The 15,323-nt window shown below is 37.7% G+C and overlaps 2 protein-coding genes across 2 annotated transcripts; one reads left to right on the forward strand and one right to left on the reverse strand.

The window, feature by feature from the left end:
• Positions 1-513: 513 nt before the first annotated feature.
• On the forward strand, positions 514-5,681 carry LOC143352440 (uncharacterized). Its single transcript, XM_076784925.1, has 4 exons — positions 514-770; positions 2,318-2,453; positions 3,747-3,967; positions 4,702-5,681. Exons 1-4 carry the CDS (start codon positions 562-564, stop codon positions 5,084-5,086), a joined length of 951 nt encoding a protein of 316 aa, XP_076641040.1. The 5' UTR covers positions 514-561; the 3' UTR covers positions 5,087-5,681.
• A 1,781-nt stretch (positions 5,682-7,462) lies between these two features.
• LOC143352241 (APOBEC1 complementation factor) lies at positions 7,463-12,145 on the reverse strand. Its single transcript, XM_076784571.1, has 5 exons — positions 11,288-12,145; positions 10,228-10,402; positions 9,823-10,145; positions 9,507-9,636; positions 7,463-8,196 (listed from the first exon to the last, which is right to left on the reverse strand). The coding sequence occupies exons 1-5, from the start codon at positions 11,993-11,995 to the stop codon at positions 8,096-8,098; spliced, it is 1,437 nt and encodes a 478-aa protein (XP_076640686.1). The 5' UTR covers positions 11,996-12,145; the 3' UTR covers positions 7,463-8,095.
• Positions 12,146-15,323: the final 3,178 nt, after the last annotated feature.

The following is a 15,323-nucleotide window of genomic DNA, read 5'->3' on the forward strand; positions in this document are numbered from 1 at the left end:
GAGCTCGAAGCCACGCCCCTGCGATCAAGGCTGCATGTATTTGTCACACGCATTATTTTCAACTTATTAAGAAGAAATATTAACAGATTATTATTAAGGAATACTAACAGAAGGAATATTTTGCACAAATATCTGCAGCCTAATGATTATTTACGGATGGTTTGTTAAAGGATGGAAGAAGTTTTTATCAAAGGAGAGTCATAAACTACATTGCTTACATTATTGATGGACGAAGGAACTTTTTATTTGGCTTTTATTCGGTAAATAACACACGGAAATGAGAAATTGCATGAAGATCCACGGTCTACGTATAATATGGGAAGGGTTTAATAGAAATCATGGCGGATAAAAAAAGGAAGAAACGACGATGTGCACATCGTCGGCTTCTTTTAATTTCGCAGCGCGAACTAATTCCCTTATCGTTAACGGAAATCGCAACGCGGAACGAAGGATGCGGCCGCCCACGCGATTCGGTTGCTCATCGAGCGGAGGACATCGAGAGGCGTTCAGTTAATTAAACACTCTCGTCCGCGGCTGGCTATTGTCTCGTCGCCCGAAATCATGGATCGCGTGTTATCATTTATTGTTCTCGGATCGTTGCTATCAGGTGTCGTGACGTTGAAGAACAGCTGCAGGACTTTCGCAGATCGGCCCACGGCCTCCAGGATCTTACGATGCACCGAGCTGACACACTTGGGAATCTTGAGCCGAGTGATGATCAACCCGACGGCCATTGAAATCACCTACTCGAAAATCGAGAATTTGCCAGGGTGCCGAAAATCGAATTTCTTAAAAAACAGAAGAAACTTCCTTACTTTAAATGATTCATGCAGAAAACAACTAGTACTCTGAAAATTCCAGTGAATGGTTGATTAAAAATTTTATTTTGGATTTGACTCAATTATTTAATTATATATTAGCTGGACATCTTGATTTACAAAATTTAATTCTTTCTGATCCTAATATATGCTCAAACATATGAGAATGCATCTCAAAATTTTCTATTTTTTGGCACGATGTGGTAATGAAAAATTATGAAGATGATCAGGAAAGAAATAATTTTATTTGTAGAAAACCTTGTAGAATTATTTAAAATACTACAAATATTATTGTCCCGAAAGTCCTTTACTGAATGTGCACACTTAATTTTGTTAAACAGCACGACTGTATTTTTGTTAATGTCGTAGTTTCTAATCCTGCTCTTAATTGACTGCGTCATTTGCTGGCTGAAGAGAGTATTTCAAATTCGCATCGTGCAGATTAGTTGAAAAGAATATTTTCCGGAAAGAACTGAATCGTTCCGCTGGTGGCTGAGTAAAACAGTTATTATTAACTATTCACAAAAGAGAATCGCACGAAAATTGTATACTAAAGTATTAACATTGATACATGGAACGTTTGCTGGTTAGGGGAATAAATTTTTAAATGTGCTACTTATAGTGTTTTCTGCGAGAAGTCTTGGATTGTACGCTCGCGAATATTTATGCGAATTCCCCGGAGGGTTCAGTCGCGGACACGCGATATATTTCTCGAATTTCCCGGCGCGCGGGAAACGAAATTAGTAGAAATTAAACGGGACGTTTGAGTTGCGCTATTGTTGCAGCAAATAAGCGTAATCTACTTTGTTCGGGATTTTATGGAACTCTCGCGCCACTGAAGAGTCTAAAATGTTCGCATATTCTCTTATTAGCTTCGTTCTGTTCCATACGTTTTCCGTGTTCCGTACGACTTTGTTAGAGTGGTCGCTTCATAATCGCGAAAAGGCTTAATTGAATTATTATTTCATCGAATCAGTGATCAAAATAATTGTGGGGATTTGTTACGCGGCGCGATGTTGTTGTATCAAATAAAGAAATTACAAAGGGAGTTCTGCATTTTATTTTATAACAACGAATCGAGATGATACAAATAATAAATTACATTCTTTGAATGTTTAAGAGAATCTTTCTATGATTTATACGTATTCATTCAAACGTCAAACATAGTCACTTTATAAATTCCCTTCATGAAATTAATAAGCTTTGTTGATCAAGGTATTACATCATCGAATGAGTAATTATTAAGGAGCACAAAAATGTACAAAGCGATTGTCATACTGCACTATAAAGTATGCAAACATGAACAATGGATAATAAGTTGCTGTTAAATCGGATCATGATTTTTAATCAAACCTTCCTGTGATTTGTATTCGTTCAACTCTGCACTTTATTGATTCCTTTTGTGAAATGAATAACTTTCTTGGATTGAAATATTACCTTATGTGGATGTGTTTAATTAAAAATTGAAATGCCACGTAATAAGTCTTGTTAATTTGCAGATACGCGTTCGTAAGATTCGCTGGAAAACTGAAGAAGCTGGATCTACATGGAATTGGCATAAAAACAATCAATGATACAACGTTTAGGGGATTGCCATTGTTGGAGGAGCTGCTACTTTGGGGCAACCAATTGGAGGTGACAAGGAAAAAGATATTTTACCAATTTTTCGAATTTATCATAACTTTGAACAAACTTTGAGCTGATTAGCACATTCTATTTAAGTAAGAAAAACTGGTTAAGCTTTCTTTATGCACAGTGCAACCCCATTAATCGGGGATGATTAGTTAATAAAAAATCTTTCAGAAGCTTCAAATTTCCTCCTTAATTTAATGAATAATTCATACACTGTTCTCGTGTCACAGTATCCACACTGACGTAAGCTACATCAAAATTTTATTTAACTCGCGTTGCGTCGTCGCAAGCGTTCATAATTGAAACGTCACCCCGTAAAATTGATCAAAAATCTTTCAACGGTGTATGTTTCGAGCGTACTCCTGTCCAACATTGCCGCTGATTCAGGGAAAATTAACGCTCTCCTTCGAGAACAGTAATTAATGTATTTTCTATTCATGAAACACACTTAACGTTCGTAATAGTTCAAGGGTTCAGTACACGTTCACAAGTTCACAGTTCAATTTCAAAGCTCAAGTCCAAATTTCAGGTTCAAGTTCAAGTATAAAGTTCAAGTTCAGAGTTCAGGCTCAAAGTTCAGGTTCAAAGTTAAAGCTTAAAGTTAAAGCTTAAAATTCATGTTCAAAGTTCAAGTTTAAAGTTCAAGCTCAAAGTTCAAGCTTGAAGTTCAAGCTTAAAGTTCAAGCTTAAAGTTAAAGTTTAAAATTCATATTCGAAGTTGAAGCTCAAAGTTGAAGTTCGAAAAGGTTGAGAGTATTTCACTCGGTTTCAGAGTCCACAGTTCTTATTGCCATGAAGGTTCGTAGGGTTCTTGTCGGTTTAAAGTTCAAATAGTTCTGAACCTCATGAAGGTTCGTAGTGTTCTAAAGTCCTAGTTCTCCCGCAATTCCTTACCAAAGGTGAGGAAAGGTGATTTCTTTGGTAGGGTTAAACTGGTGACTCCCCATGCCTGAAAATCATCCACGGGGCTATCAGCTCTGGAACTCAAGGACACCGCGTCTGATTAGTGTCTTCGGTCCTCATCGCTCGACTATCCCCGCTCCAGGGACATTTGAGGTGCCAGGATTGCGAGGAAAAGTTTCTCCCTTTGTCTTCATTTCCCGTCGTCTCTTGCGTGTACGATTCCAAAATTAATCAGCGAGGATCCTCGTGCATTCGCGTATTTCCTGTCCACCGGAAGGAATCTGGTCGATGCAAAACACTTTCGCCTCCTCCAGATTCCTATAAAGTAATTCATGACAATAAGTATAGGCATAAAGTTCCGGACTTCACAGTACGGTGAACATCAAATTGAAGGTGGTGGTCGGAGACTACTTCACGGACACGCCGAACCTGAAGACACTGGACATCTCGTTCAACAACATCCAGGTGATCGACTACAAGGTGTTCCTGATGCTGCCCAATCTGGAGAACCTCTACTTCGACTACAATCGGATCGAGACCTTCGGCTACTCCATGCTGGCCAACCTGAAAAACCTTAAAAACGTCAAGTTCGACAAGAACCCGTTGAAGTGGGGGTGAGTGCGCGCAACTTCTTTTTCCAATAATGTTAAACGAATCGCGAGAAAACGCCAGGGACAGGGCTGGAGGAAATAGGGGGAGGTGAAAGGCGAGGGGCCGGTCGAGGAGAAGGAGGGGACAGACGTTTCTCCTATTCTGAAAAGACTTTTATCGACTCCGCGCGACGAATGCAGCGCGTTGCAATATTCATCGGGCACAGCCAGATCCTGATTAGCACCCGGGATACGATCCCGGCAATTTACACTTGACGAGGATATTTTAATGCGGCATTAACTCTTTCGCACCCGGTAATTTCGACCAACTTACTTTTTAGTTAAAAGCGTTTCTCTTTATTTCACCGACGCGACGATCCTGAAAGGGAATCGCGTGTTCGGCAGGTGCATGCGAAATACAGCGACCCTTGTACATCCCAGAAAATGAAGCAGCGCAGACATTTCCAAAAATGTCCTGGTGGGGGGCCTGGTTCTCGGAGAACATTTTACAACAAGCTTCGTGTTTTATCATCAACAGTTCTCAAAGTTCAGACAATTCTTTTCCAAATCACTCGTCGATGTACACACGATCAACCATGAAAATGATTAGAATCAATAATCAATCAATTCGATTCGTATCGAAATAATCTAACTCGGGAAACAGCATCGATTTTTACTGTAGAATATTCGTTTCTCTGACAGAGTCGTGTTTCATTCACGAGTTTCTAGTTTTGTAACTGTATTTTTGGTAAGCGCAGGTACCGGGCCCACTTAATATGGCAATTGGACAATCAGAAGGTGAAGTACAGAGAAGAATGGGAGGACTGGGCGTGGATGAACACGCTGATCAAAGAATGCGTGGAGAGTAGACGCGGGGAGATACCGCAAGACACGGTCCTCGATTGCGTAGTCGGCGAATTGCTCGACTTCACGCACGAAATATTTTCCACGGAGACGAGACAACAAAAGAACGAATGCACCATTAATGCGGAACGGGCAGTGAGGGGCATGAGACCCCAGAATGTTACCGGTAACACCGATAACGAGACCATCAGGAGGATTCTCGAAAGCTACGCCGCCACAGTCTTGATACCGACCACGAAGTCGCAAGGACGATTTTCTATGCGGCTCGTTTATTATTAATCGTAACAGGCTCTTAGTTTATTAGGCGGTTAGTTTATTATTAATCGTAACAGGCTCTTAGTTTATTAGGCGGTTAGTTTATTATTAATCGTAACACCTATAAAAGCATGCCAATCGAATGCTAATGATCCCCTGTATAGCGGTGGGTTTCGCTAAACCATGTTTAGTAATTACTCCCTTAATTCATTACGACTAGATTGTCGATCTTTACAGCGAATATAAAATTCTATGGGTTAATTTCAAGAAAATAGAACTGATACAAAAATGTCCTTATTGTAGCAGAGGTTTTATTGTATCCCGATAAAGGTAATAAAAGAGTATAAGGTATATTCAGATTTTTCAAACATTTTTCTAGGCTCAGTTTCAGAAACTTGAAAGGCTTTATATGGATAAAATTTGCAATCTAGTTGTAACGTTGTGCAACTTTATGAAACTCTGACATTCCGGTATTGTATAGAAATAATTACCTGTCGGATTTTTAATTATAAACAACAAAACGTTCAAACGCGTAAACGTTTAAATTTTCTGTCAAGAATATTGCTTAAATTTTCCATTAAATTAAAGCCAATAAAGCGAAGATAGAAATGTCTAAAAATATCGTATTGCATTTAATTCCTTAGCTGCACTTACATTAACTGAATGCTACAGTTCCTTTTTTTAAAAAAGAGAAAGTTTAAAGAATCCGAGCAGAAGTTATTTATGATTCATCCTATTATATAAAAGTTCCTTTAAAATGAATTAAATCTAGCAGTAGATGAAAATCAGTTCATTTAAGCTTCCTTCTACCTTGAAACTTATAATTGAACTATATTAAAGTCCATTTAACTTTTTGGTAAACGGCACTGTTTAATAATTATTCGTCAAAGAGCTCGTTGGTCTATGCTGTTCTTTCTGAAGTTATAATAATTTTGAACATCATCATTTCATTTCTGACTACACGCTTCCTGTCACCTGAAATTTCGTAATTTTATTAAAACATTCTGAAGTTGTTCGCAAGGTAAAAATCAACTTACGAGCAGTGTAAATTTATTTATCACGCACATTAACCCTGATAAAATTCATAACATCGATCAGTTCGACCTTATATTATCATAATATTTAAGCAACTATACATTTCAATTGGTTTCTATTTGCAATGGAGCATGCTCGTGTCTTGGAGTTCAAATGGCAATTAGACCATAGTTACACTTCGTAACTTCATAATGTCGAATTTTTACAAAGAAATTTTTGTGAAATAATGTCGCTTTGCCCGGACGGTAAGATATGAACGTTTCCAAACGAGACTTGATTGCGTTCTATTATCGTGTATTATGCATGTCCCCGTGTAAAAATTATTCAAATGCCAGCCTGCAGATGTCAATTAGTCGTGACGATATGCAGGCTCGAAGGGCCGCGCTTGCGAATGCAAATTCCTTATTCGGAAACAATTGGATTTGTGAAGCAACGACTCGCCGAACTGTTACAAGAAAAGCATCGAAATTGGAAACCGGATAGGATGAAGCTTTGGATCCGAGGTTTTTATTTGGAGGACAACCGTACCCTCTCCGATTACAATTTGACTTCGGAAGATCGAATAATGTTGCTCCTCGACGACCGTTGTTCCCTTTGATGCAACGAAATACTGTTTGTTCGTTTCCAGAAGAGTCTGTGCAAAGTCCAAAATGTATTGTGACTCACAACCGAAATCATACACTAAATATAAAAGTTGGTTTACAGCTCTTTGCCGTTAGCCAAAGGGCAAGGAACCCACTTACTGTAGATGTGCCAATTACTGTGCCGATATTAATAATACTTAGTTTTAAAGCATAATTATATGAAATCAAATCAGTTAATATATATGTTATATATTTCTTTTTTAGTATTCATTATGCTTTAAAAATAAGTGTAATTAATATAGGTCCAGTAATTGGGTCCCTTACTCTACGAACATTTCACACTAATTTAACATTAATCACTTTTTTACCATTTGAAACGTGTTTTTATATGTGCTGTACGATTTCGGCTGCGTTTCATTGTAGTTCTTCCTTCTTCCTTCTCGTTTTACATACTTTAAATAGTTACAACAATTCTTTTTGCACTTCTACAATTAAGTTTCTACGTTTTTCTTTTCGGTGTGCAAGTTCGAAACTTCGTTGTTTTACGTTTTTTACGAAGCTTTTACAATTTTTAATTTATATTTTTAATAGCGATTTCGATATGTTTATTGATTATATGTACTTATTTAATAATAAAGACAACCGATTGATATTCAAATACGATTGTTTATTATTTCATCATGAACTCTGTCTCATTATAAAATAGAACTAAAACTAAACATATCAACAAAAAAATCGAACTAAAAATAAACAAGAACTAAACATATCACGCTTTGCGTACTGTAAGTGCGCTTTTAGGAACATAAACGAAACAATGATCTAACAACAGTTTAATATTTAATCTCGCATTGAACTAAAAATAATTAAAACTAATTTTGATTGTCAACGTACTTCGAATGAATGTACTTCATACCGAGATGTCGCATTTATCTTATTAAAATTAATAATTAAATATCTTAAAATACATTATAAATATATTGTTAAACGTAGAGAACCTGCCATTGCCAGTTTTGCTATGCTCTGGCTCATAAAAAAATTTTTATCATATTTTTATAAAAATTGTTTACGATTTCGTTCCATAAATATCATAGTCAAGATTTTATTTCATCGTGTAAAAAAACCACATAGCACGGCATTTGGTAATAATGAGTGCTATCAGTAAGAGATTTTTAAGTAAGAGATAATTACATTTCAATCAGTAAAAGTGAAAAGTGGTCATTTAGGTAAATCGAATTTTAAAATATCATAACGTCCGATTTAAACATTCTACATCCTCTGATAGCTCTGGATTTAAAATTGTATTAAAACGTGTCGAACGTGCTTTTTATTATTTATCATGCTTCCGGATCTCTACGTTATATAAATAACAAATATTACCTTTGGACGGTTAGCGATATAAAAATTGATCACTGATTTAATTATAATGAATGCGATTATTCCAGCCAACCGGTGATCCAACCACGGGATTAACGCCTAATTTCTGTTTGGTACGATATTCCTCGCCGTCCTGGAGTACTGTTCAAAAAACGAAAAACAACACAAAATATACTGATTCTGGATTTTTTAAATGAACAATTAATTTTTCAAATTACTGCAATGCAATTCATGCGATAATTAAAATGAATCGTAAAGAAGGAAAACATTTTTTAAATTGTTAATAACTTTTTGTAATTGTTTAAACAATTGTTAAATATTTAATTGTTTTGTCTATCCAAGTAGACGAAAAATTTTTGTCTATATAAGAGAAATATCTCTGCTACTTGAACTACAACAGTCTCTAAAAATTCTTTCTTGAAGAAGTCTGGATTAAAATCGAAATCTGCATATCAAAGAAAAACATAAACAGAGGGAGAATATTTTATCGAAGGAGGACAAAGAATTCATTTTGTGTACGCGGGTTGTCCGAAGCGAACCAAAACAAACCAAGTATCACGTTACATGCCCTACATAAGTGTACGCATCATTTCGGACGCGAAGCTCCTCCGCTGTTATCTCCCTGTTTCAGCAAAACATTCTAAACTACAAATATAAATACTTCCATTTATCCGAACTCCACTTGTTGGAACCAATGACGTCACATAGCCGATTTACGTCGCACGTGGTCAGACGACAGCACAGGTATGAAATTCCAATGATCATGTTACGAAGTAAAAAATAATTGCTTCAAAAAATATTACTCGCAAATTATGACTCTCCCTTTCTCTCTCCTCCTGCTCCCATACTTTCTTTTTCGACTTCATCAACTTGTTCATACAATATAACATTAAAGATTGTAGATACACTTCAAATGTATAAAGTTATTGCTGCATCTTGTAAAAAATAGTAACCAAGACTAGTTATGCGAACGTTAGCTCCTATTGTGTGAACGAATAAACTGTATAAGGACGGATAATCCGTGAACTCTTACTATCCGAACTACCTGGTTATCCGGTTCGTATAAATGGAATTCTACTGTATTAAATTCAGTCATAAATAATTTCCGTGTTTGGAAACAAATTTCATTAATGCTATAATAATATTAAATTCCAATTATTTTATAGCCGGATAATATCGGCATACTAAAACAGAAATTATTTATGGCAGGCCTGGGTAACTTTCGCTCGCGAGCCATAGAGGACTCCCCTCTCTATTCCTGCCCCCCCCCCCCACATCCCTCCTATGGAGTGTAGATGTACACGCATATATTCGCAGTTAGGCATGATAAAGTATAAAATAGTTGATAGTGGGGGGAACCGATACACTGATAGTGGGAGTCGTGAAGCGACGGCGGGGAAGAAGTTGCCCGGGCCTGATTTATAGCATGAACGTTTTCTACTTACACTTACCGCAATTTTGGAATGTAGTAGAGATGAAGTGGTACATCTTCGTGCACGCCGCAAGAATCGCATCTTCCGTCGTGGTCATCATATCGCCGTGATATTCGAGAAGAAGTTGTTGACCTTTGAAAATGGTAATCTAAGAAATCGAACAAAAAATTTGAATACAAAATTATTCGACACATTTATTTGCTTCCCTTTTTATTTTCAGAAATACAAAACAAAATTAGGGCACCCGGATTGTATTTTACCTTGGACACCTAAAAAATCATTGCTACTGCAACAGATCCTACGATTCGGAAAAAAAAGTGAAATTTTTACTCACTTTGCAAACAAAATTCGACGAAGCAGCAACTTGCACACAATTGAAAACGCAAGACGCATTAAACTTGTCTTTCATAAAATTTTGCAAAGCGGTCATGTGCGGCACCAATGGAGCAGCCTTTTCGTTATTGTTGCAGTCAGCCGTAGCTTTCGGATTCTGCTTTCTCACCAAATTTTGCTTCTTACGATTTTGATCTTGTTTCCGCGAATTTGACTTTGCCACAGCTTCATTGATACATCTCTGTCTTTCCAAAATTTTCGAAGCACCGATTGGCTTTGCCCAACTAATTTCCCAACCCTCGGCATCGGCAACGCCATTTCGCTCTGAAAATTGTTGAAGAAATGTGTAAGCATTGAAAAGGAACAAATGGAAACCGAGTTAAAAAATGGAAGAATTAATACGCACTCGTCATAATGTTCAACACGGTTTCGGCCGCTTTACGATTTTCATAGTGAACGAACGCGAAATGATTGATCTTCTTCAACTTCAGTACAGGAATCTTAGTAGTTTTTTGAAATATATCCCGGATTTTCTGCTGCGGCGTGTCCAGCGACAAATTTCGCACAAACAAAGCCGTGACCTGAGAATTACCGTAAGCCTCGTAAATGTAAAAAGTTCCAGTGGTTATTTAAAATTTTGTTCATCCGTGAAGCAAGTGTACAGAAAACGTATGAAATTGAAAATTGAAACGTATGCATTTACACAAATACAGTAAGGAGCAAAACTGAGTCCACACTATTGGTGAGTTGGTTTTTTCAGCTTTTTTATCTAAGTCTGTATTGAAAATTTAAAGAATGCGTTTGATTCGTTCGAATAAATTATATCCATGCTGAAAATTTCATCGATATTGGTTAATTCGTTTACGAGTTATAAACGATTAAAAGTGCGATTTTAAGTCGAAAATCGTGAAAAATGGCAATTTTCCCACTTTTAAGCGTTTATAACTCGTAAACGAATTAACCAATATCGATGAAATTTTCAGCGTGGATATAATTTATTCGAAGGAATCAAACACATTCTTTAAATTTTCAATACAGGCTCAGATAAAAAAGCTGAAAAATCCAACTTTTACTATTTCTTTTGCGATTCCGACCAATTCAAATTTTTTTCAAAAATTTTGTACACCTCGTCTAATAAACTAATCCTTCTAACTTCTCAATAACATTCAAGTCATTTGATCTAATTTTAAAAAAGTTATGTTGTTTCAACTAGTGTGGACTCAGTTTTGCTCCTTACTGTATATACATGCAATAAAAAATAATTTTCCACAAACGACAAAAAAATACGACAAAAAAGTCGTAAGTATTACAATAGAATAAAAATCTAAATCTAAATGTTCTAATTTAAATCTTTATATAAATTTTAATCTCCGCAGGAAGGAATTGAAAATCAGTGTAATGCAGAAAGACATATGTAGAACTAAAAATATTTTCTACCACGTATTACGTTTTATATAGAATCTTACCGTTTCCATGATCTCCTCGTCAATAGGGTCTCCAGGCTCAGGATCAGCCCAATCGACCGCAATTTCGTGGTCCCAGAGGATGACTTTTCCGGGGATTAATTTCCGTCTAGCCATGGCAGCAGCCCTATGATCTATAAACTCTACGAAAATGAAGCCCCGGTTCTGGGTCTTATCGTGCGCGTTCGGATACAGGTACACATCGGTGATGCCGTCAAGGATTTTATTCAATTCTTGGAGGAACTCCTCCTTGCGCTTGTTCTTGGGCACTCCACCAAAAAATAGTCGACAATTATCAACAGATTTAACAACGCCGATACGATGTCCTGGTCTGATCTCGTAGCCGTCGAGTTTGGCGCAAACGGCCCTCGCTGTTTTCGCGTCTTCGAACAACGCGAAAGCGTATCCTCTCGTGGACCCGGAAAAATCGAGCATCAATCTCAGCTCACAGAGACGACCGATTTTCTCGAGGATCGGCATCAATTCGTCCTCGTAGCAATTTCGTGGTAAACGTCCGAGGAAAATCTCGGCGCCTTTCACACGTTGCTTTTCACCGCTTGCGATCTCTGGAGCTGTCAGCCTGCGTTGCCCGTTTTCTTGCACCAGTTCGTATTTCGTTCGCTGCAGCATTTCCAGCAATCTTAGTGTTAACTGACACTCGTCCGGGGCACCGGGTACGTTACGAGAAGCCATCGACTTCGTTGCTTCCATCGCGGGGACCTGCGATCGCCGTGAAACCGATAGACCAACTGGCTGCGACCAACAGATCCTTTTTTCGTCACCCCAGGTCTCTTGTCCTCTTCCAGCTCGGGCCCCCTACTCGGCTGGCATAATTCTCAGAAATTCACGATCCTTCTTCCTCCGACGAGCCGATCATAGTTACTCTGTTACTCTCGAGACTCCTCCGTGTTTTCGGGAAGAGACAACAGACCTCTCGTGTGTTATGCTTCGGCAAGGGCACGCGCAAGCCGTATTAGGTTTCGTATTGCCTGGAAGGATAATGTACGCTCCGACGACGAGGACAAAGTTGAAGACAATGATAATTCTGTATAATATTTCTTTTAGAACGTAGAAATAATGACGTTAATCGTTTTACCCGTAAGAAAACGCAGGTTTTTCAAATAGCATGATTCATTCGTCGTCGTAGAGCCCGGAAAGAGAAAACGACGTTGACATCTTTCAGGGTACTATAAATTAGCTCTCCCTCGATATTGTTCCGTCGAAAAAGAAAGAACTGTACTGCGACGTCGATTAGAGCACAGTAAATCATTTTGTAAATCATCGCAGCTTAGTTTGACATTAGCTACTTATTCGTGATGATTAGACTGCGCATTTTTTGCATTTATGATCAAAGCGAGTAGGTAAAACATATTCAAATTAAATAAATATAAAACTTATTACAATAATTGAAGAAAAGAGTGAATTTTTATTTGGTTCCAGTGCCTTGTAATTAATACATAAAATTTCTATTATCACCCACTTTGTGATAGGAACATTCAGGTTTCCAAGAATTACAAAATTAAGCCGAAAAATCTCTAAAACTTTTCTGTGAATCAATTTCAGAATATCCCCGAAAGAACATTTTAAAATTTGAAGATTTAAATTAAAGGTGGATGATGCCATTTTATAATACGGGCAATTAAATGATAAATATCTCGGCATTCGGTGGCTCAAAATTACCCGTATCATAATGTAATGATTATAATTAAGTATGATTTTTTTAAAAATAGCCACCCGACGGGCATCGAAACACTATAAGCATCTGGTGGTGAACGCCCAAACTAAGAAGAATATGACGAACAACAGTACAGCGAACATGCCTTCCGAAAATCGTTAATAATCAATTCATTTGTCGCGAGATCCGCTTTAAAGAATTACATGGCGTGCGCAAGAGTTCAAAGTATTTTCCTCAATCGTTAAAAACCGCCAACAATGATAGAATATTTTTAAATAAATTAATTACTGAAAGACTGACCGCTGCGACAACAACGTGACGGTGGCGTCATCTATGCGACCGGCGTATGAACTAATTTTCTCTATTTTCCACATGTGTAAGACAAGGACAGCGATAACACGCGACAAGGACAAAAGAAATCTCGTGCCACCTACTTTTTAGCGGCACTTCGAATTTCCTGGTAAGTATTAGGCGAATATGATACTGAAGTTGGTATCCGACAAGGACAGACTTATGGAATTTGTGGGGAGAGAAAAAGACAGACATAGACCTCCTCGAAAACCTGTTACACTCCATAATCATTTATTAATCCTTTGCGGATGAGTGTCGGCAAATAGCCGCCCAAGTCTTTTTACCGTTGCGGACGAGAGTCGGCATATAGCCGCCCAAGTCTTTTTACCGTTGCGGACGAGTGTCGGCCTACAGTCTTTGTATCGATAAGATCTTATCTTCCGTATAGTGTAAACTTACGATGCGAGACCATGGTAGGTTGTTTCATAGGTGATTGTTCGAACTATATCACACAAAGCACGAATATAAAACATCGCCTATGTACAGACGACTAAATTTGTTTCTTTATGATTTTATTGGATTTTATAAAAATGTTATTTGAATAAAGCTTTAGATTTTATAACGCAAACGTGCGACGTGAACATTTTCTTTGCTGCGCGCTTCAATACCTGTTGTCCACAGCGACGCTCGCCCGTCGAGCGCCCCCGTCCGCAAAGGGTTAATAATTCGTTTGTGATTAATGATTCAGAAACATCAGGAATTGGACAATATAGAATCAACCTTTGGCTAGTTTCCCATATCGTTTTTCATCAGACTTTGTGTATTCTAGCCCCTAGTCAAATATACTACATGAGTTTGATAGGTCACCAGTAAATATTTACTTTTTCAACTTTAGGGATCTAATTTGTGCACTTTTATGATTAAAGAATGCAGAATGACGCTTTGGCTACGATTCTAGTGCAATTTTGTACAGGTTTGATAATGAATTAATTAGTTATTAACAAATTTCAGAAGAGCGTTACGTTTTATATGTCTGTCGTCGCACAGTCCGACTCTCGAGAGTCGATTCTGCGATAAGGACACCTCTTTTGAGAACACTATTCACGGTCTCTTGATAGCATTGATAGCGCCGTCGGTGGCAGAATGCTGAACCTGCTAAACGAACAATACCGACGTATGGCAATAGAAATAGCAGCACAGACAAGGTATGGTAATCCAAACAAAAAAAAAAGACAAAAAATTTCGTCAAAGAATGTAAGATTTGATGATAATCGATATGGTTCTTTCACCGACGAGATATTTAGCACAGACGAGGTACAGGAGTAGACCAATCACCATATGGGCTTTCGTGTCTCACGATCTGAAATACCGACATCGTTAACAACAACTAGATTTCATACGCCCTCTACGCTGACGAACGATAAATGTTGCAACTAGATCCACGAGAAGCTTAGACCATATACTTATAATAAATGAAAGGACCCCCGATCGAAGGAATACCAATTTTAGGCAAAAAATATCAATTTTAAGAAAAGGAACTTTTGAAAAGTTCCGAAGCAAATTTCAATTAGAAATCCAGGAAAAAATATGACGATGAAAAACTGTGTTTTTCGGTTAGTAATTCAAAGGAGCTTACCAAGAAGCTGAAGGTGGACCAGGGGAAAACAAAAAAAGCATTGAAGGCCCACCTTGGCTCATCCCGAGCTAACCTAAAGTAAATTCTGACACAATTCAATTGAATACACAAGTTTTAATAATTAGTAAGTCTTAAATTCTATTATCGGAAATTATAAATAAGCAGCTATTAGCTCGATATTATTCTCTATTTGTAAGATACTAAAAGTTCTGACGAATAGAGAATAATACCGATTGCCCGGGTCTCACCACGAGGAGGTTGCTGCACGAGAGACCCGAAAGGAAGCCAGAAGGAATTCAATACGCTTCCTTCTGACTCCCTTTCTTACAACGACGCTTTCGAGTCTTACAAACTAAATTCCGCAGCGTATGTCGAGTAATTATTGCGGAGAAAAAGGTGTGAGTCGGAGAAGAAGTCTCCGATTCACGGGAGATGAA

This window comes from Halictus rubicundus, chromosome 3, assembly GCF_050948215.1.
Source record: "Halictus rubicundus isolate RS-2024b chromosome 3, iyHalRubi1_principal, whole genome shotgun sequence".
NCBI classification, from domain to species: Eukaryota; Metazoa; Arthropoda; class Insecta; order Hymenoptera; family Halictidae; genus Halictus; species Halictus rubicundus.